Source organism: Pygocentrus nattereri, chromosome 27, assembly GCF_015220715.1.
Source record: "Pygocentrus nattereri isolate fPygNat1 chromosome 27, fPygNat1.pri, whole genome shotgun sequence".
In the NCBI taxonomy this organism is placed as follows: Eukaryota; Metazoa; Chordata; class Actinopteri; order Characiformes; family Serrasalmidae; genus Pygocentrus; species Pygocentrus nattereri.
The window spans coordinates 17023980-17044462 of NC_051237.1; the positions used below are offsets into that span (position 1 = coordinate 17023980).

At 40.1% G+C, this 20483-nt stretch overlaps 1 protein-coding gene across 6 annotated transcripts; it reads right to left on the reverse strand.

Annotated features, from left to right (window-relative positions):
• Nucleotides 1-2173: 2173 nt before the first annotated feature.
• Nucleotides 2174-8746, reverse strand: cdip1 (cell death-inducing p53 target 1). Of its 6 annotated transcripts, none has more exons than XM_017719019.2 (6): nucleotides 8605-8740; nucleotides 6010-6062; nucleotides 5469-5624; nucleotides 4577-4738; nucleotides 4164-4437; nucleotides 2174-2536 (listed from the first exon to the last, which is right to left on the reverse strand). In XM_017719019.2, the coding sequence occupies exons 3-6, from the start codon at nucleotides 5551-5553 to the stop codon at nucleotides 2425-2427; spliced, it is 633 nt and encodes a 210-aa protein (XP_017574508.1). In that variant the 5' UTR covers nucleotides 5554-5624; nucleotides 6010-6062; nucleotides 8605-8740; the 3' UTR covers nucleotides 2174-2424. The 6 variants fall into 6 exon arrangements, with proteins under 6 accessions (XP_017574508.1, XP_017574511.1, XP_017574513.1 ...); XM_017719022.2 differs by lacking the exon at nucleotides 8605-8740 and adding an exon at nucleotides 8339-8361; XM_017719024.2 differs by lacking the exon at nucleotides 8605-8740 and adding an exon at nucleotides 7755-8102.
• Between the last annotated feature and the right edge of the window lie 11737 nt (nucleotides 8747-20483).

Here is a 20483-nt window from a genome sequence, read left to right on the forward strand (position 1 = left end):
TAGTCATAAATCCAGAGGAGCATGCATACTATTTTCGGATCAGATTGTTGTCTTCACTGAGAGGCATCTGTGAGTGTGTTTAGCATACAGTACGTTCATGCTGGTATCTAAATATATGATGTTCCTTAAGAGCATGAAATCTTGTTGTGATCAAATCCAGCATAGAGTGAAAGAAACTGATTTGTATAGCAAAAAATTCAACCCCATTCTCTTTTTCTGAGTTATGCCTTAAGCTGTTTTTTTTTTTTGGTGCGTGTTAGAATAACATGCCTGACGCATGGTGCTGGATCACTTCGTGGAATACAGTAAAGCTTCAAAACCAGGTGCCTCTTTCTTGCATAAAAGAAAAAAATAAACAGAATTGACATTGCTTAAATAATGCATATTACTGACCATCAAAAATGTTGAAACCATCGTTGTGCATCACAGAAAAAAAAAAAAAAAAAACGGTTATTCAACTTCCTGCTGGCATGACATGTAGGGGCTATGTTGGAAATCACTAAAAGTCCAGGCTGAGTAATAGCTCTGTAGGTACAGAAGCTCAGTGGACACATATGAACAAGACGTATATGTAGAAAGGATGTAAATATATTTGGGAAAAGTATGAAAATGAACAAAAATGAATCAATATATTTGAAAACGTATCATTCACATAAATACCCACCCATATATTTCTTTTCTGTATGGGGAGGGGCTTATTTTCCTGAAATTATTGAGGGGGTGTTGCTGAAACATTACTCAAAATGTTTTTGATCAGCCAAGACGTGTAGCTTTCAAAGTTTGATTCTTTGGCGTTACGATATGAATAATTTTCGGTGACAATAGATTTCCATTACTTTTTAGCCTTATAGCTCCAGTACAGAACTAAAGAAACATCAGACACTCAAATCATCAATCGATTATATTTAGGGCCAGGGGAAAACTGTACATTTGATAATTCAGTGAACCGTTCCTTTAAATCCCTATGCCTAACAGCAGACTTGATAAAGTGAAGAGTTAATCTGCTTTGGGTTCAGAGGCCCAGTGTAGCAAATAGCCCAGCAGGACTAACAGTGAGCTCCCAGCACAGATGGGACATATGGACACAGAGAGTCTTGCGTGAGATTACAGTGATGGCATGCAGTGTGCTGATCACGTCCTCTGACAAAGCAGCTTTGCTTTGCGCATGTGCTAACGGTCACGATCCTGCCCAAGAGCCTGCTTTCTCCAAAATGGTCCACCGGCCTTTATCAGAGTATGTCATTTAGAAGGTGCATATGGCAAGTGATGGCTGCATGTTATGTTTTGACATTTTGACATTCATAAAAATGTTAGGCCTAATAAAACCCAAACATCTTGCAAAAAAAAAGCCTGACTTGGCTCACTAACAATGTAGAAGAACGATTAATGGCTGAGGAGCATTAGAGCCATTTCTATGATTCACAGTTTAACAGGACAGAAAATGCAGCGAAGAACGTACCACGAGTGGCACAGGTTTAACAATGATGGACTGCTGCATTAAGACATTGACAACATTATGCAAAACCCGTCTACTATTTCGTTAAATAAATTATTATTATTATTATTATTATTACAAAGGAGCAGATTAAGAACATTTTGCATTACATTTGCTGCCAACTTAGGAAACCATTCATGTAAAATTGCACAAGTTTACACAAAAGTGTATGTTACAGCTATCAACAAGCATGTCAAGTCTCGCAAATCCAAACAAACCTCAGAGTGGACGAGAGAACGTCTTTCTGACAGTAGCATCTGCTTGAGTCTGAATATACAGGCGTAAGTATTCACATGTAGAAGGAACAGCATAATGTAGATCTTGGTCGTAACTGTTCTTGCAAACAGACACAGCCATCACAGGCTTTTATATTGACATGTTAAAATGATGACACATAATAGAACAATCTCAAATAATTACAATAAAAAATAACACTGACCCTGAAATAGACTTCATCATTCAGTTATGCTGCCCTGTAAAGTGACAGCTTTTCACCCCCCCCCCCCCCCCCCCCCCCCCAAAAATGACCATCTGCCACAAACCTGTGCAGCTTCATCAATACTAAATTCCTTACAGTACTTCCACAATTCACTATTCAGAAACGCTTGCATTATGCACATACAGTGTAGTGATTCATCATCCCTTCTTCAATGAGGTTTGTGACTTTCCTTTTTTTTCCCTTCAATTCACCTTGTAGTGTCAATAACCAAACAAGTCCTTGTACATGGTTGAGAGAGTCAGTGGTTATTTACAGTAAGAAATGGACGGACGCCTAGTAAAAACAAAAACTGGTCAGCCAGCTGGGGCTAAATGAAGCACAGCACACAGAGCGGAAAAACAAAAACAGAAAATGTGGCAGAACTCACGTGAGTAAGCGATGAGGACTTAGTACAACTGCTGGGATGATGCTGTGAGGGTCGGGGACGCTGTTAGCATATGCGTTTGTATGTGTAGATGTAGCCCTTGCAGTTGGGGCAGGTGTGTGTCACATCCTTGAGGTCGTCGATCAGACACGGGATCAAGCAGCAGCCTAGATCACAACTTTGAGAGAAGAGAAAAACAGCATGAAGTGATGGCAACAGAGAGGACACACCTTTCATTTTGCTGCATGAAGACTGTAAACGTCTGAAGCGCACAGAAAAATTTCCAAACTTAATATGAACTTCTTTATATCCTTCCTTTTTTCTATTCCTTCATCAGTCAGAGAGGATTTTTATTTCAGCCCTTAATGATTACACTGCAGTTTCTTTTATTTAATTTGTTGTCTTTAGTCTAATTAAAAGAAAGTATGCCTTTGTACCAGCAGTTCTTATTAAGTCTGACCAATAAGCTTGTTTGCTGGACAACCATTTCTTCCTGTAACACCTTGAGAGTTTCACATTTCTTGAACTAGTGTTTTAGATTATAATGCCATTCTTGTTTGTCAGCAAGCAAACTCAGACTTTGCTCAAAACTAAATAGATTATTGCTAACTGGGCTTGTTTGGAATTTTAAAAATCTGTCAAGGCTAATGAAGAGTTGTTTCGGGGCTGAAAGAGTTGGTAACAAGTAATCTGAGCTGACTGATTTGACTCACTGAAAATGGTGAATGGTTAGCTCTGCGAGTGCGCAGGCTGTTTTCCACTGCATTTTAACTTCAAACAGCCCTGATACTACATTCTTTACAGCACACCTACAACTCAACCATTTTTTAAACTTCTTAATAAAGTCAAATTAAAAGCTCCATAGTAGAATCAGATTTGCCTGTTTAAATCCCAGCACGCAAAGTCAATACACTGTAATTTGAGGTTGCTGTACTGGCTAATGAAGCTGGACAGTGTGAACCAAATGCATAGCTGAGCTCGATATTGAATGTGATGCCTCCGCACAGCAAACAGCAAAACAAACTTTTTAACCCATGAGATTTACTCTCACTGCCACAACCAAGGCAAAAGACGTAGTCTTAGGGCAAGATTTAATACTAAAAAACTAAATAGCTTTAAAAAAAAAAAAAAAAAAAAGGTTATTTAGCAGTCTGTTAGGCTTGTGATACGTACATTGACAGGTTAATTTTTTTTTTTAAGTCATGCCCTGTAAACATAGCATTATTTGAAGCCAGTGGCATGCACTGGGGAAAATCTGCACTTTTGTATTCATACATAACGAAGTGGCAGGCTAATCCATTCTCAACAAATCAAAATGCTCTCACATTTTAAGAAAAAGAAGGAAAACCCAATGATCAAGAGAACAGTGTAAAGTTCAGCCGTGAACACTAATTGGTCTATCTTGAAGATGCACTGGGATCCTTTGGACGTGGGTGGGGAAACAATATTTGTAATGTGAAGGCAACAGATGCACCCCTGACCATCTGAATCCATCCTCTCCAAAACACAAAAGTATCTGCTTTCGGTAGCTTCTTCGAGTTCTAAATTCTAAAGATTCTTCTTCCAGTCGTGAAATCCAATTATAAGCACTCATTGGAGAGGCTGTGTCTTTAAGACCATTGCGTATAAATCACTATCCATTCTGATTGGCTGCCATGCATTGTGCTTCTTTCAAAAAATCAGTCCGGGCTGAAAGGTTCAGAATATATTGCCCTTAGAACGCAGAAGAACACACCCTCTAGTTTATTCTATTCTGCCAGACGCAAACGACAGGGTACATGCAGGTGTTGACCCGAACTGCTTACCCCACAAAGAAGCAGAAAAGACAGAAGAGGGTGTTCATTAGGCCCACGTCGTGGCTGATGCGGGTGATAATGGCCTGCTGGCAGTGTGGACACACTGTCTGCACTGGTGCCGACTGAAACATCTCACCCTGCAGCACTGTGACCGTAGTGGCAGCCCCTGGTGGGGCAATCACTGTTGCTGTGTGTCCTGGAGCTGGGCCATAGTGGCTGGGCACTGGACCAAACTGTCCCGGAATGGAGTGGGGATAATGACCAGGAGGAGGATAATAGCCACCTGAAAATCATAAGAAAAAAATGACTTAAATCTTCCATGAAGTGAAATGCTTCTTTTCTACAAGCCAGCATTCTGTATATTCAATTACTACTGAAGATTTTTACTGAAGCATAGACAGTTTCATCAGTAGCAGGCTTACCGTGTGGATGTGGCATGGGCATGGGCATGGGCATATGGCCCTCGCCAGGGACGTGTGGCGGAATGAAATCTGGCTGCATTGTGGCCTCGTAAGGTGGAGGACCATACTCTGGTGACAAAGGCTGTCCCACTGGAGGACCGGTTGTTACCGGAGCTGTGCTTGCTAAATTACCAAAATGATGAGAGCAAGTTACAACCTGGCATCAAATTCAAAATGAGTGAATATTTGCAAAACACAATAAAGTTTATCTGTTTGAACACTAAATATCTGGTCTTTGTAGTGTATTCAACTGAATATAGATTGAAAAGGATTTGCAAATCATCATATTCTGTTTTTATTTATGTTTTACACAACGTCCCAACTTCATTGGATTTGGGGTTGTAACTACGGAGTTGCTAAACACACTGCAGTAATAAATAATTAAATAACACTATATATAAACTTCTACAAGAGAACAGTGCAGCACAGATTGTGCTTCAGCAAATCTGAATTAACCTAGTCTTTCCCATTCCGACAAAAAAAAAAAGCCAGTGAGGTGATATTCAGAGAAGACAAATCTGTAAACCTGAGAACTTGAGAACAGCACAATAAAGTTCAGTGCAGTGACAAAGTACTAAAAACACTTAGCTCTTGCTTTTTCTTTAAAATTTAAGCAACTGGGACAAAAACAATGGTCATTAACAAGCATGGCTGGCTTTCTTTCCAGGTCTCCTTGGTATCCTTCTAGCTTTCGCCAACCCTGTAATTCAGCACCAGAGGACTGCTAATGACAATTTCTGAGAACTTAAACACAGGCTGTCTTTTTTTTTGCGATAAACACAGCCTCAACATCAGAAACATGACACAATAAAATGTATATTATCTATGACACAAAGAAAAGACATAGATGTACCAGAGACTGGAGGTTGTCCATTCTTCTCTTCAATAAGAGGGGCACTGGGGGCCCCTGGATAGGGAGGAGGGGGGTCGCTGGACATGCTGCTTCTTTGGGAGGGGGCCTCGGATGGGAGCTTTGCTCACAGCCCTCCTACAGACTTTCTGGTTGTCTCTGAGCAAGCACAAAGAGTACTGGCAGTTCAACACACACTACACTCTGAGACAGCTGCACTGGAAGAATTGCTGAGGTATTGCATTACTTCAAATTATCATGAATGTCCTCAAAATGCACAGCTAAGTTTAGCTCTGGGTTCCCAAGTAAAAGCTTATTCGTGAACTATAAATGGTCCAGCCATAATTTGAATTGTGAGGGGGTTAATTTCTCATTATGGCATTAAAATAAATTACATAAATGGCAATATTTCTCCAACCCCCATTTCTTATCAGTGATCTGTACATCAAACAACCAACAGGTGAATGACCAGAAAGTAGAGGACCACTGTTATTTACAGTGACACCAGACACAAACAGGTCAGAATAAATGGCAAATACAGTACCTGAAAGTTAAAATCTGTCTGCCCAATCAACTTGTACCAAACACCAGAGAAGCCTAGAAGTTCAGAACAATGTGATGAGACACTGACCTCATGAAATACTTTTTCTACAGTTTTGGAAAGGCAATAACTTCAGTAATGCGAATTGCAATGCTTTGTGAAATGAAAAAAGAACCCACAGACATGGAAAACTGGAATATCCAAATATGAACTGATGGCATCATCATGTATTTGAAATTTATACCACAAAGACCTGTCCAAACCCATGGTGTCCAGTTTCAGTCCTTCATGGTCAGACTTGTGTACAGTCAACCTCATGGCTTTATGAATAGCTAATGATTTGAATCAGGTGTTTAAAAGGGAATTTCAAAGTTTTTAATGTTCAAAAACAGACAACCTAAAAAGAGGCAAATGGTTCTGAAATCTGCATCCCATAAAGTTATTAAAGGAAATGGTTATGAATATGTTGCCTAATGCCTGAGATGTTGTCTTGCAATAGTTTTTGGGATAACTGGGAGTTGTAAGCTAAAATAATATTCAAAGGAAGCAGACCGAGTGAACAACTCTGTTTATATCTCAATGAATAAAATGAGAAACTCTGAAAAACGGGTGAAAGTCCCCATTTAAGCAGGGGGGGTACTGTAGCCTAAAATTTACTGACCAGCTACCTAAACCTCTTGCTAAAATGTCCACTCTAAATGCTGTGGAAAGGCCATACCTCATTTTGGAGATGAAAACTGATCCATAACAGTGCTTGTAGTCTGCCCAGCATGATTTGCAGATAAGACTAACATTTACACAATTCAAATGCTATGATATTATCAGAGATCTTGTTTTTTCCTGCTTACATAAGTGGAAAACTCATAATCAAGTTGAGTGTGTGTGTGTGTGAGTGTGTGTGTGTGTGTGTGTGTGTGTGTGTGTGTGTGTCTAGACACTGTCTCATGACAGCTGACGGCTCAAACGTAATAAGTAAGCAAGTTAACTGTCAGGTTGAGTCTCTGGGCATGACAGCCAGCCATAAGCCCCGGAGCTGGCAGGTCTTGGAAAGTAGGAAATTGTTTTACCACTTTAAAACACAACCCCGGTACATTACTCTTGCATATGAAGTAACAAATACAATATTTGGAGGGAATATCCGTTTGTTCTTCTGTCTCTGGGTAATCTGTTGCTTCTCTGTTTACATAGACACTAATGAGAGGTGTGCATAAGGAGGCTGTCAAAACAGGCCACTGGAACATTACAAGGCTTTAACAGACTGGAAATTAAAGCACAAAATAAATCTGACTAGCAAAAGATTATGCTGATGCTGTCTCAGACAGAAACAAGTTAAACTACAGCCTTTTGCTTCATGAAAAGCTTTTAACACGGTATAGCTTCGCCAGGACACTGAGCTATTCTCAAAGATATCCCAGTTATAAAAGGTTTCGCTCACGTGTCAACAGCAAGAAAAACCAGCTACGTTATCGAAATAATACAACAAGATAACACTACTGACAACAGCCAGGTAAACACTGGTCTCCAGGAGGCGAATCGTTTGTGTACTGAAGCGACTCTTCTAGTTCCTTCTGATCCGCCTTCTAAACGCTTTACACAACCACCTCTCAATGACCGCTGCACTTATTTGGCAACCTTATGTAATACACAGTTAACACGCTTACCTAGGAGCGATTTAGTACAGCGACCTGATGCCAACATAAATAAAAAAAGGCTAAAGCACTCACTAAAATTTCACTGAATAGCCTTACAGGTTATATACCCATCCAGCAAGGCATCCCTGTGGGAGATTCAGGCTGGGAGCGACTCAGACCAACTGACTCGAGAGCAGCTTAACTCATGACATAATGCTAAAGGCACACGCCCACATATAAACCGACAGACACACGGCGAGAATGTATAAGTGTTAGCGGTGTGGCTAATGCGAGCTCGCTAAGCTAGCTAACAACCAGACTCACCTGCGTGCAGTGCAAGCAAACCAGTAACTTAACCTACCTAAGCTAAGCTAGGTTAGCTAGCTAATTAGCCACCTCGTTGCTTCTGGAAGAGAGGGCTGGCAGACAGAAGCGCTGAGTTCACCCAGCTCACCCAGCTAACCGAGCTAACCCAGTTCACCCAGCTCACCCAGCTAACCGAGCTAACCCAGTTCACCCAGCTCACCCAGCTAACCGAGTTCACCCACCCAGTTCACCCAGCTAACCCAGCTCACCGAGCTAACCCAACTAACCCAGTTCACCCAGCTAACCCAGTTCACCGAGGAGACGTGTAAACAAAAGCTCTACCAGCACAGCGCTGCTACAAGATAACGGTACAGACGGTAGACTGACTGACTTACACGTTATTCCGGTAGTTAACATCTTACCACGCTTATGACAACGACGTCCTAGTGAAAGTAACAGTCTGACTTCTCTGGGTGAGATAATCAGTGTTTAATGGCTCCTGACAGTCCGCGGTTCTGTGAACTTGCTTTCACCGAAATGATGCGAGCTAACTCGGGTCACACGGCCAGCCTGGCCGGCCACCAGGCCAGCGCACTCCGTCACGAGACAATGTGAAATCTGCTGAAATTTTGTTGTGAACGAAGCGAAGCCTGTGAGTTACCTTTTTAACGCGAGCGAATATCCGCGGGAACAGCTCCCCGTGCCGCCGTTAGCTCGGCTCTCGGACAGACAACCTACTTCTCTAATAACATCCGCTGACGGGAGGATTTGACGTAGCAACGGAGAGGGGCCTGCGATCCACGCTGCTCCCTTAAAACGTGATTTTTCAAGGGTGTTTTTTTTTTAACGGTTAACGATTGACTGTTCTTTCCACGGTTAAACGTTCTTCTCTATAATGGAAAACCAGCTGTATTTGATTCTTTGTTACAAGTCGTAGAACCATTTTAGCAGTTACCTAGAACCCCTTTTGCTAACAGCGCACATGGAGCTATGAAACCTGTGAAGTAGTAGACGAAGGAAAAAGGATATTATACTGTTCTGGGTTTATGATAATAGAGACACACAGAGGCCGTTATTTAATTATTAATATTTTAAGAGTAACAGTTTACCGAAACGTTTGAATGATTGCCTACTTCGAAAAAAAATTAAAGCATCTGCTAAATATGGGAATGTTGGACCAGGTTTTTTTTAAATGTTGATTTGTCACAACTGCATTAATTGCTAAAAAAAGGACTGAAATGAGATGATCTGTGTATACATTTTATTAGACAAAACATTTTTAGAACGAGTTTGCAGTCAATTGTAATAAATGCAATGCATCACAGGGTCATGACACAAATCTCTAAATAGGCCTATTGCAATAGAATTGTCTCGATCTGTAAGAGTTCTCACCTCTGTAAAATATCGAAGAATAAAACTGAAAGCTATTTATTACAGCTGCTTGGACAAGAAAACACTTCATGAAGCTCCTGACACAAAGTGTTTGTGCTAATGTAACTCCCAGAGGCAGTTTGGGACTCTGTAGTGAGTGATGCACAGAGGACAGCTACAAGCTTCAGCACTCACGTGCCTGGATCTGTGAGTGTGCATGGTATACCACTTTGCAGCTGAGCTGTTGTTCTTCCTAAATGCTTCCATTTCACAATAATAGCACTTACAGCTGACTAGTGCAGATCTAGCAGAACAGAAATTTCACAAACTGACTTGTGGCAAAGGCGGCCTTGTGACAGTGCCACATTTAAAGTCAGCACTGAGCTCATAAGTACGACTCATTCTGTTGTCAGTGTTTGTCTATGGAGACTGCATGACTATGTGCTTGATTTTGTACACCTGTTAGCAATGGGACTCAATGTGGACTCAATAATTAGGAGTGCAATCCACATATATTTGGCCATAAAGTGTACAACTGTCCCTTCTCAGATTCCCAAGTGATTATTCATACTATTGTTAAAATAAGTTTTATTGTTAAAATTTTACTGCATAGTGGCAATAAATACTTAAATATCCAAATACCAAAAATACAACCCCATTTCCAAATAGTTGGGACGCTGTGCAAAATGTCATTAAAAACAGATCGCAATGATGTTTAAATCATTTAAACCCCATATTTAATTTGATAACAAGCCAGATGGTCCCTCTCCTCTCTAACCAGAGGACGTGGTTAGGGTGTCCATGACTTCCGAAAAAGAATTTCACATTTCATTGCATCAGGACACTTTTCCACTTCGCCTTAGTCCATCTTAAAAGAGCTCGGGCCCAGAGAAGGTGGCAGCATTTCTCCATCCTGTTTGCATATGGTTTCGTCTTTGAATGGTACAGTCTTAACTTGCATTTGTGGATGCAGCAATGAACTGTGTTCACAGACACTGAGCCCACACAGTGATTTCCACTGTCTGTTATTATTGCAGTGCTGTCTAAGAAACCTAAGATCATGGCCAGCCAGAACTGTTTTTTTTTTGGCCTTTTCCCTTGCATACAGGTATTTCTTTGGATTCTCTGAATCTTTTAATGATATTATGTACTGTGGATGATGAAAGGTCTTTGCTATTTTACACTCAAAAACTTTATTCTTGAATTGTTGCATTATTCGCCCACTCTTTCACAGAGTTGTGAACCCCTCCCCATCCTTATTTCTGAAAGTCTCTGCCCCTCTGAGATGCTCTTTTTATACTCAGCCATTTTACTGACCTGTTAACCTAATTTGTTGTGAAATTTTCCACAAAATGTTTTAAGCATTACCCAACTTTACCAGTCTTTTGTTGCCCCTGCCCCAACTTTTTTGAAACATGTTGCTGACATTAAATTTAAAATGGTTATATTTTCTCAGTTTCAATATTTGATATGTTATACTATTGTAATTAAACATGGGGTTCAAATGAATCACACATAATTGCATTCTGTTTTTCTTTACATTTTACACAGCCTCCCACCTTTTTTTTGGAAGTGAGGTTGTAATTTTAAAGCGAGTCTGTTGTGTTAGCTTTGCCTGCCACTGGTACATCATATGTTAATGGCTAGTGTTACTCAAGAAGAGGTGTCGTGGAAAGAGATGGGAAGGTCAGGACAGCTCACACTGAATGATCACTGAGAAATGTAAATCGTGTGTATGTGTGGTATTATGTGATGACATTCAGATCGGGCTGTAATAATATATAATTATATGGCCTGTCAGGGTTCTGAAATGTATGCTTATCTGATTACAAGGAAAGGATATTGAGGTTAACACAACTATCAACTGTAATAATGTCACCAGTCAAACAATTCCTGACAGCGATTTGATATTTGTTTACACAGAGAAACTGCAGACAAGCAGTTCCAGTGGCTGTTCCAGTTATTCTGTTCTGTTTTTTCTGAGTTTGCAATTTCAGTACAAGAAAACAGTAAGTAAGGCCCTAGTCATTATAATTACTCTCTTCCACTTGACAAAAGGAAGGAAGGAAGATAAGCGGACTTTAGTGTTGGCATGTAAAAGCATGTGTTTGCTGTGCCACATGATTATAGGATATACCCGCAGATGGCAATGGGAAATAAGGGACTTCATTCTCTGCATTATCCTGAACAGCTTTGTTCTGTTGTTTCCTGTTTTCTTCATGACCCAGTGACCTAATGAGTTCTGCATAGACAAAACAAACCACTTCTTCATTATGGTCTAAAAACTCACAACAAATCATCTGCTCCTGTGTAGAAGATAAGCTAGAACTAAATCATTGCCTTAGTTAAAATAACACAGGCTAATATAAATCATGTTTATTATGTTAATCAAATTAGTAGAAGTAGAGTAGATCAGCTACTTACTCATGAGAATATGGAATATGAAATATAATCACAGATCAGGGTCCATAATTAAAAGAGTTAATATGCCTTTTTTTGCCTTCTCCCTACTTCCACTTTCATTTTGCTGCACAGTTATTACTTTTATAATAATGTTTACTCTTATCTTTTAACCTTTCTCACAAAGGCCATAAAATGCAATCATCTGTGCTGGAGGACTGTCAGATTTTGAAATACAGACAGAAATGATTTGCAAAAACACAACAGAAGTGGATTTTTGTTTTCATAGGTCAGCAAGCTAGCCAACATTTATAAGTGTTTTTGTTTTGGTTAAATGGAACATGTTTATCGTGGAAGTTGTACATCATTTTTTGATATGAAGAAAGCTTCAGCTGTGCTGTCTATTTTATCTCAGGCTCAGTCGTCTCTGTTGTAAAGGTTAGGAGTGAGGAGGCGGACGCATATGCAGAGATAAGCAATGTTTATTGTGGGCAAATCCAGGGTCATAGTCAAGATGGTCCAGCGTCATAGAGCCAACACGAATTGATCGGGGGGGCAGACGTGACAGACACAAGAATCCAACAGAACAAACAACACAGCAGTTAACAATTCAGACAAAGAGCAGCAAACACAGGGCTTAAATACAACAGGGCTGACGAGGGAGAGGTGGAAACAATCAGGGATGGAGTCAGGAAACAAGGGGGCTGGACCAAAACAAACCACATGGGCTAAACCAAAACACGAACACATGGACAGAACTGGGATGGGCCAATGGTGGCATCTGTGGAGGGGTGTGCATTGTTTTCCCTCCTCCCCTTTCGCCCCCTTACTGGCTAGCAGCTTAACATTTCACACCCAAAAGGTCAACAGTTTCCAAGTTAATCACAGATCACAGAGTTATGGGGAATATATATTTTATTTGATTGCATTAATTTAAAATATCAAAAGAGAAAGAGGCTTGTTCTTTATGTAATGTTTAGCTACATTACTGTTCTCACTCTATAATGTCCAAGAGCAGACACAACCTATAAAGGTAAAACAATGAGGATGCTGTCAAGCATTGGTAGATTTAAACGTTGGGTTTACATTGATGAAAAGAGTAGAAAGAGAGCTGTTTGGTTGATATTTATCACAGGCTGTTAAACATAATCATTGTTAAACATAACTATCTGACAAAGGCTAGAAAACCATTAAAACCTGTTCGATTTCCTGCAGGAAACATGGAACGAGTCAGTACTTAGAGTTTGGTGATGAGACCATCGATTCATTTCTCATGTTTATGGTTGTTCTTCAGTACGCCACTGGGGGGCACTACGCCTACAGCACATGGAGACAGAAAAGTCTGGAACTCTTATGGCCAGTCCCAAAAAATGCTTTTAGGTCTGTGGTCCTGTTCCAAGCCCACATTTGACATCAATAACGTGTGGACGTATATGGCAAGAAACTTCATGGGAGCTTAGATTTTAAAGCCCTACTGAAAGGGAAGCAGTGTAGGCAATCACAGTGGGCCCCATGGAGCAGGACGGGCCCGCAGCAGACAGACCGTCTAAATCTAAATTGGGGCCCTAATATAGATATTGACATAATTTTACATTGATTAATTTACAGAAAGAACCAGTTTCTTAAAAACATATCCAACCAAGTAACTTCAAACAACACGACACAAGCAACTCTGATTTCTATGTAGGACAAATGAAGTGTCCTATATAGAAATGAACTGAATTTGATGTATAATATTGACGTGAACTAAGCCTATCACAGTGTTTGTTTAAAATGATGCCCCTGTGACCCCGGTAGCAAATCTCAGTTGCTACATAGGGCCAGGCTATTTGCATTTGTATTTGGAGCAGCTTCTTTTGTTGCGATTGAGACAGCCTGCAAGATAATCTCATGGTAATCATTTTTTGGTGACAGAGGAGGGGGGCTGGACTGGGAGGAAGAAGCAGTAACTCTTAACTGTGTGGTAGAGAATTTCACTGACTTTTCAGATTTTCTGTATAAAAAAACTCGATCAGAGTGGTTTGATGTGAAATGATTCATTTTAGAGCAACGTACCGAGTCAAAATTGTTTACAAAAGTCGTGATAGGACCCAGATGTTTGAAAAGCTAAATGCCTCTACCTCACAGAAAGCTATTACAAGAAATCGTTATGAATATGCTGCCTGGTGCCTGAGACTTTGATTTACACTATATTTCCAAAAGTATTTGCTCGTCTGCCTTCACATATGGACTTGAGCGACATCCGATTCTTAATCCATAGGGTTTAATAAGACGTACACGCAAGGCAGTGTAAGTTAAAGCAGCCCCCGAAAAATATGTAGTTTGCCTCTATATTACCATCATCAACATTACTTATAAAAACCTGTAGGTTGGTGGTTTTGGATAGTAAATAAAAGGGCTTGCATTGTAAAAAGGTGTGACCCCTAGTTACTACCACCATAACTGTAAAGACACCTGACTGGGTACATTTCTACACAATAAGCCTTTTCACTTCAAACCACCGAATGACTTTGTTTACATTTCAATGACAATTATGTAGAAATTCTGAAAAATGGGTTGACTTCCCCTTCAAGGCATAATGTAAAAGCTCCGTTTACCATCACATCCAAGCACAGATGGAGATGAAGCACAGACAAGCACAGTCAGAGATGTCTGCCGTTTGCACAACCAGTGCACATTACCTCATGGTTATAGAACACTACATGCCGATGGCTCTGGGAAATGGGGAAATAAGAGACTTGATTAGACAAACGGATTCTCTACATTATATTGATCATGTTTGTTTTTTGACCCACTGACTTTCTTAGTGTTGCATGGACAAAGCAATGTGTAAATAAACTAAGGTTTTGCTTTGTTGAGTAACGGCCTCCATCCTTATCTCACTGTGCTAGTAAAAGGGCAAGAAAATAAGAAAGAAGACGAGCTCTGGAAAGCACGCACAAGTTAGAACAAAGACCTGCATTCATGTCATATTCAGTTGTAGGCAAATATTCAGGCCAAAAGGTTTGGCCACAGCTGGCCAACTGTGTATTAACATTTGCAGAAAAAATGTCATTTTTAAAGTTAGTTTACTGCAAAGGTTGTGTTTGTTTGCTTTGAACAGTAGAGCTGGGTGTACAAACTTTTGCATACAACTGCATATACAGTGGTCTCCAAAAGTCTGACAGACAAATGGTGAAAATGCTTCTACTTTGCATTCTTTCTAATTTAATACAACGTCTTTAATGAGAAATGATGTTATCAGAATAACATTTTAAGTGAAAAGCAGAATCTTTGAATGTTTACATTAATTTCTTACTGTTTGATATCTTCCCCTTTCACTTTAATGACGGCGCGTGTTACAGCTGACACTGACGTTTTGGATCAGGAGATCGAAACCTCCTGAGAGTCGTCTAAACACTTCAGTGTAAGGGGAAAAAATCAGACATTTTGAGCTAGAAATAATGCATAATCTCAAAAATGATTCTTTTTTTATATTTTTGTTGTTGGAAATGAAAATAGTCACATTACAAGGCGGAATGAAATAGCCACATTAAAGGCCTTACTGTGATGTCTGTGGAAGACGTACAGAATTGTGTACTGTAATAGATACTAAATATTAAACAATTTGATAGTATATTTAGTTGATGAGACTTCTGGGCTGCTTTCTGTTCAATATATGTTTTCTGCTTTTTTATCCTGAACAGCATCTCCCTAAATAATTAATCCTTAAGTTAAATAGATGAAGGGTGGCTTCTGAACTTTGCAGAGTACTGTATATACATGAACACACACACACACACACACAAATTTTAAATGATGACACACAGCATTGCACCCTGCTGTGTATGGGGCTGTACAGCCACAGATAAGTCACTGTTCACACTAACCCCTCTCCACTAATGAAAGTGGCCACATGACTATCGGAATTGGACCTTAGAGCAATGGAAGAGGGTTGCCTGGTCAGATGAGATGATTTTCTTTTACATCACGTGGATGGCTGGGTAAGTATGTGCGGTGGAAGGGGAAGTGATGGCACCAGAATACAGTGTGGAAACAGACAAGCCTGTGGAATGAGTGTGATGCTCTGGGCAACGCTCTGCTGGGAAGTCCTGGGTGCGTCCATTCAAGTGGAACGTCATTTTGACACATGCCACCTACCTAAACATCATTGCAGACCAGGTATATCTTAATGTCACTAGTATCCCCTGGTGGCAGTGGTCTCTTTTAGCAGGATAATGCACCTTGCCACACTGCACACATTGCTCAGGAATGGTTTGAGGAATATCATGAAGAGTTTAAGGTGTTGCCCTGGCCTAAGGTGGGATGTGCTGGAACAACAAGTCCAATCTGCGGTGGTTCCACCTCACAAATTACAGGACTTAAAGAAACTGCTGCTAATGTCTTCACGCCAGATACCACAGGGCACTTTCAGAGGTTTTGTAGAGTTCATGTCTGGGTGGGCTGGGGAGGAGGACCGATCACATATTAAGCAATGTTTTGGTTCATCTCTGTATATGGATATGCATATACACTGCAATGGAAATTGCACTTGTGAATATTTCACTGCCCTCTCTTGCAAATCCTTTGCTTGTAGGTGATGTCTTACCCACAAACTGGTTACTAGGATCCGAAATAACAGTTGTGATAAATATAATGCTTGGCATTTGGTAACGCCACCAATTTCTTCTCATCTTGTCTCACTGTTTTCCAAAACAGTATCTTTCTCTCTCTGGGAAAAAGAGATTGGAAGCATGCCTGTTTTTTTGCCAAAAGCCCTGTTGGTTACATAAATCTGTTGATGCTATGCTCCCCTTCCTCTTCACAACCACCATATGTGTAACAGTTTAAAAACACATCTAGTCTCTGAGTGGGTTCAGATGAGATTTTTTTCTGTGCAGGCATATGGGGTGGGGGGGGGTACTGTAACAATAGGAAATCTCACGCCTCTGTCATCTGTTTAGTTACATCAGAACATTGTGTTCTAGCAGTGAGGAGGGGGGCAGTAATGGGGGAGCGGGCCACTGCAGAGAAGAGCCACAGCCACTGTTACATAACAAAGACAACAGCTAGAGGCAGTCCCTGTGGAAAAGCTTTCTCTCTCGCTCTCGATTAAAATCAAACGGCTTTATTGGCATGCCAAATAAAGCTGCATTAATATTACCAAAGCTTAGGTTACAGGACTGGGAATACTAAAAGGAAATCGAATAAGAAAATTCATGTGCATTTTGGAGTCTATAAGAGACTTGCACCACTGCAACTGTAGAGGGAAAATAAATACACCTGCATACAGTACTGTGCAAAACTCAGAGGACACCCTTTATTTATTGGATTAATTTCTGAGGAGAACGACATACAATAATCCACTAAGGAAGGAGACAGTCCAAGGAAGAAACAGACAATTAAAAGAGTTTTCCAGAACTGAAATTCAGTGATTAAAAGATTTAGAGAAAATGGAACTTGTGACAGGGCAGCATGGTGGCGTGGTGGGTAGCGCTGTTGCCTCACAGCGAGGAGGGCCTGGGTTTGATTCCCCGGCCGGGTGACCGGGATCCTCTCTGTGTGGAGTTTGCATGTTCTCCCTGTGTCTGCGTGGGTTTCCTTCCAAAGACATGCAGTCAGATTTTAGAAAACAGCTGAAAAAACTGTAGAAGTACTCTAGTTTTTCAGGATGGCTGTGACCAAGAGACCATGCTTTGACTCGCATTGCTTGTGGAAGAACGTTCAGGGGTAGAGCACGGGCTTGTTGACACTGTGATGAATTTGCATCATAACATCTCGTGTTTCCACAGACATGAGAGAGTTTTTTGTTGTGTTTGGATTTCAGCTTGGTTGCTTCCTGTTTAGACTGCGCATGCACCCTCATACCCCTGCTGAATTGATTTGGGGTTGCATTTAAACCATGTGCTACATCATTATGTATTACATGCTGATAGTAATGTAAGTGTATATCTCCCATGATTTCTGAGTCATGAATGGAGAGAAAAAAAACAAATACATTGGAAACGTGATATAAAATGGTGTTGGTCATACACTTGCTAATTCATCTCTGTATTCTGTCCTGGTCATTCCATTCATTTAAACAAAGATCAGGCCAGAAATGCTTCAGGGAGGCCGCTCCACTTTTCATTCAAAACCAGCTGGTATTCATATCATGCCCAGCAAAATGCAGAAACAAGCCCACATGGAGGCTACAAGAGTGGGGGAAAGATCTGAGGGACAAGCCTCAGGAGATACAGATGTCTTTTGCAGTACATCTGGTGAAATAAGGTCAAGTCTTGGGTGAGGCTGTTTTATTGATTAAGGCCTTTCATGCACAGCCACAAATGTGTTGTTTGTATTATGGTTAGTGTCTTCAGTCATCTTATGATTACTGTTGCTTTCATATTATGAGATAAAAGATATGTGTCACAGCAGGCCCTGGCTGTTTGCTTTGGCCTAGTTCTGGTCTAGTAAAAACTCAATCATATCGAAACTGTTCCTCACGCAAAATGAGCTGTGTTTGAGAACAGGATTTCAAAGGGTGCACACCTTTGTACATGTTTATACTTGAGCTCAATGGAACAGTCTGTAATTTTTTTGAATGACGCATCAATACCTGACTAACTACAGGCTGAAACATATGCGAGGTGACACTGTTTAAAGACCAGAAAACACAAACAGCCAATCGCTGAGGTTCAATGGAGGGGCAAATTCAGACTTTAAAAACACATGTATTCGAACAAAAGGCCCAAAAGAAAGAAAAAAAAACACCAGCCCAGAAAAACAGGCAGTCATGATGAAAACAAAAAGAGCCAGAAGGAAGTAAGAATGCTGCAGCATGTTTTGACTGTGTCTCTAGCCTTGGGATTTTGGCATAAACAGATTCCAGATCTCTCAGTGTTTTTATTAGACATAATAATGAAAGGAATAGGAATTCAGAGCAGAATTTCCTGGTGATTGTGAATTGCATCATATCCTGCAGCTGGCCTCATTATCCAGATTTACCACATGTACTCTGGGAACGTAAGCACTGCACCCACCGAATCCTGTAGTAATGGACATTTGGAGTATAATTAAAAAAACAACTGGCAAGCATGGTAAACATGTTTATTTAAAAAACACTCCCAGATACTCACTAAGCTAAACTCACTGCCATGTAATTCACAACTTACTTAGAAGTTTTAAATACAGCTATATAGCACTGTGCTATTAAGCAAATGGTTTAAGACCAGTTATTTTTTCAATAGTGTGTTTTTGAGTGCACAAACACTATATAACATTAGAATTAATACAAACATAAAAGTAGAAAAAAAACTACAAGAATTTATTGTTTTCAAATTGGAGTTAAAATCTTTTGAGTTAGTTTGGCTCCAGATTTGTCCCCGACGGTCAAATTCCAACAGCAGCAGCCTATAAAACATTAACATGCCAGCGTTGATATTATGAAAACTACTGTTCGTTTATCGTTTCATTCTCTTTCACGGAACTTTTTGCTTCGTTGTTTCTGAAATGTTGGGGCACCTTCATTTCTGGTCAGTGCTTCTTCTTTTCTGGACTCAGGTCCATTACAGGTGCCCCCACCTCCCCACCACAGGCAGTAACAGGAGCCTTCCTTTTGGTTAGATGGAATGAGTAAGTGTAATATTCATTTGATTCCTATCTGGATTTACACTGTACCACTCCGGAGTTCTTCTGGAGTTCTCATCACCTTGGCCTAAAACAAACTAAACATCTGTGAATAAAAATCAAACTTGTTTTTTTTTTTTTTGCTGATGTATTACTTTATCTGCACTCGATTCTCGGGGCTGCTTAAATATTGCATGCAATCGTGGCTTGATTTAGTGGGAATAGATCACACCTGGATTTTCTTAGTGGATACCACTGGAGTAATTTAAATAAGACTTGTTATCTCGCTTGGTGGAATACCCTAAGCCCCCACCTCTGGGAGAGAGTAAAATACACATAGTGTGTTCAGGAGTGCCAACGCACCAGTTTTGGCAATACATGGCTTTCAGCTAAAGGAGTGCAGAGAAGCACTTGATCTGAACAGTGTTGCATGTCATCTGTGCAGCATATACTTATCATTTAGTTGATAATTAACATTATTGTCCAAGCTTATTCAGCTGCACAACTGATTTCATGTAACGAAGCAGTGATTAACCAAACTGGGTGTTGCATGTCAACCACCAATAATACCAGCTTTCCACGAGGAAAGGTTTGGAAAAGGTTAAACAACATTTAAAATCTCTATTTATTTTTTTTGTCTATTCACACTCATAGTAATATTCTCTGGAGCAAAAATGAAGCACTTACTGCCAAGATAAACAGCTGTTGTACATTTTTTTCAGGCACCTAAACATTTGCACAGAACTGCATACGCATATTTATTAAAATAAATAAATCGAGGATCTCTGGACTGAGCATTTGCAATTTATTAAATTAAAATTGAGAAAGAGAAAAACAAACAAACAAACAAACAAACAAACAAACAATCAGAAAGGGGTTGAATGCAAAGCAAACACATATTTGCTACTGACTTCCATCAACTGCAGATATGCCACAAAAAAAAATCTTAAGAAAATAAATAACATCATGTAGAAAATGATTTGGGAGGAAATTTGTCCTTTCTTCCAAGCACATAAAAAGGATGATTGAACTGATCTTGATACATGTAGTCATTCTTAACAAAAAGAAAAAATGAAGAACCAACTTCAAAAGGACTGTTGCCTGAACTAAGATATAAGAACAAGATGTGTGTGTTTGTTCTTTTTTTCCCCTCTTCATTTGCAACTCTAAATCATGCAGTCC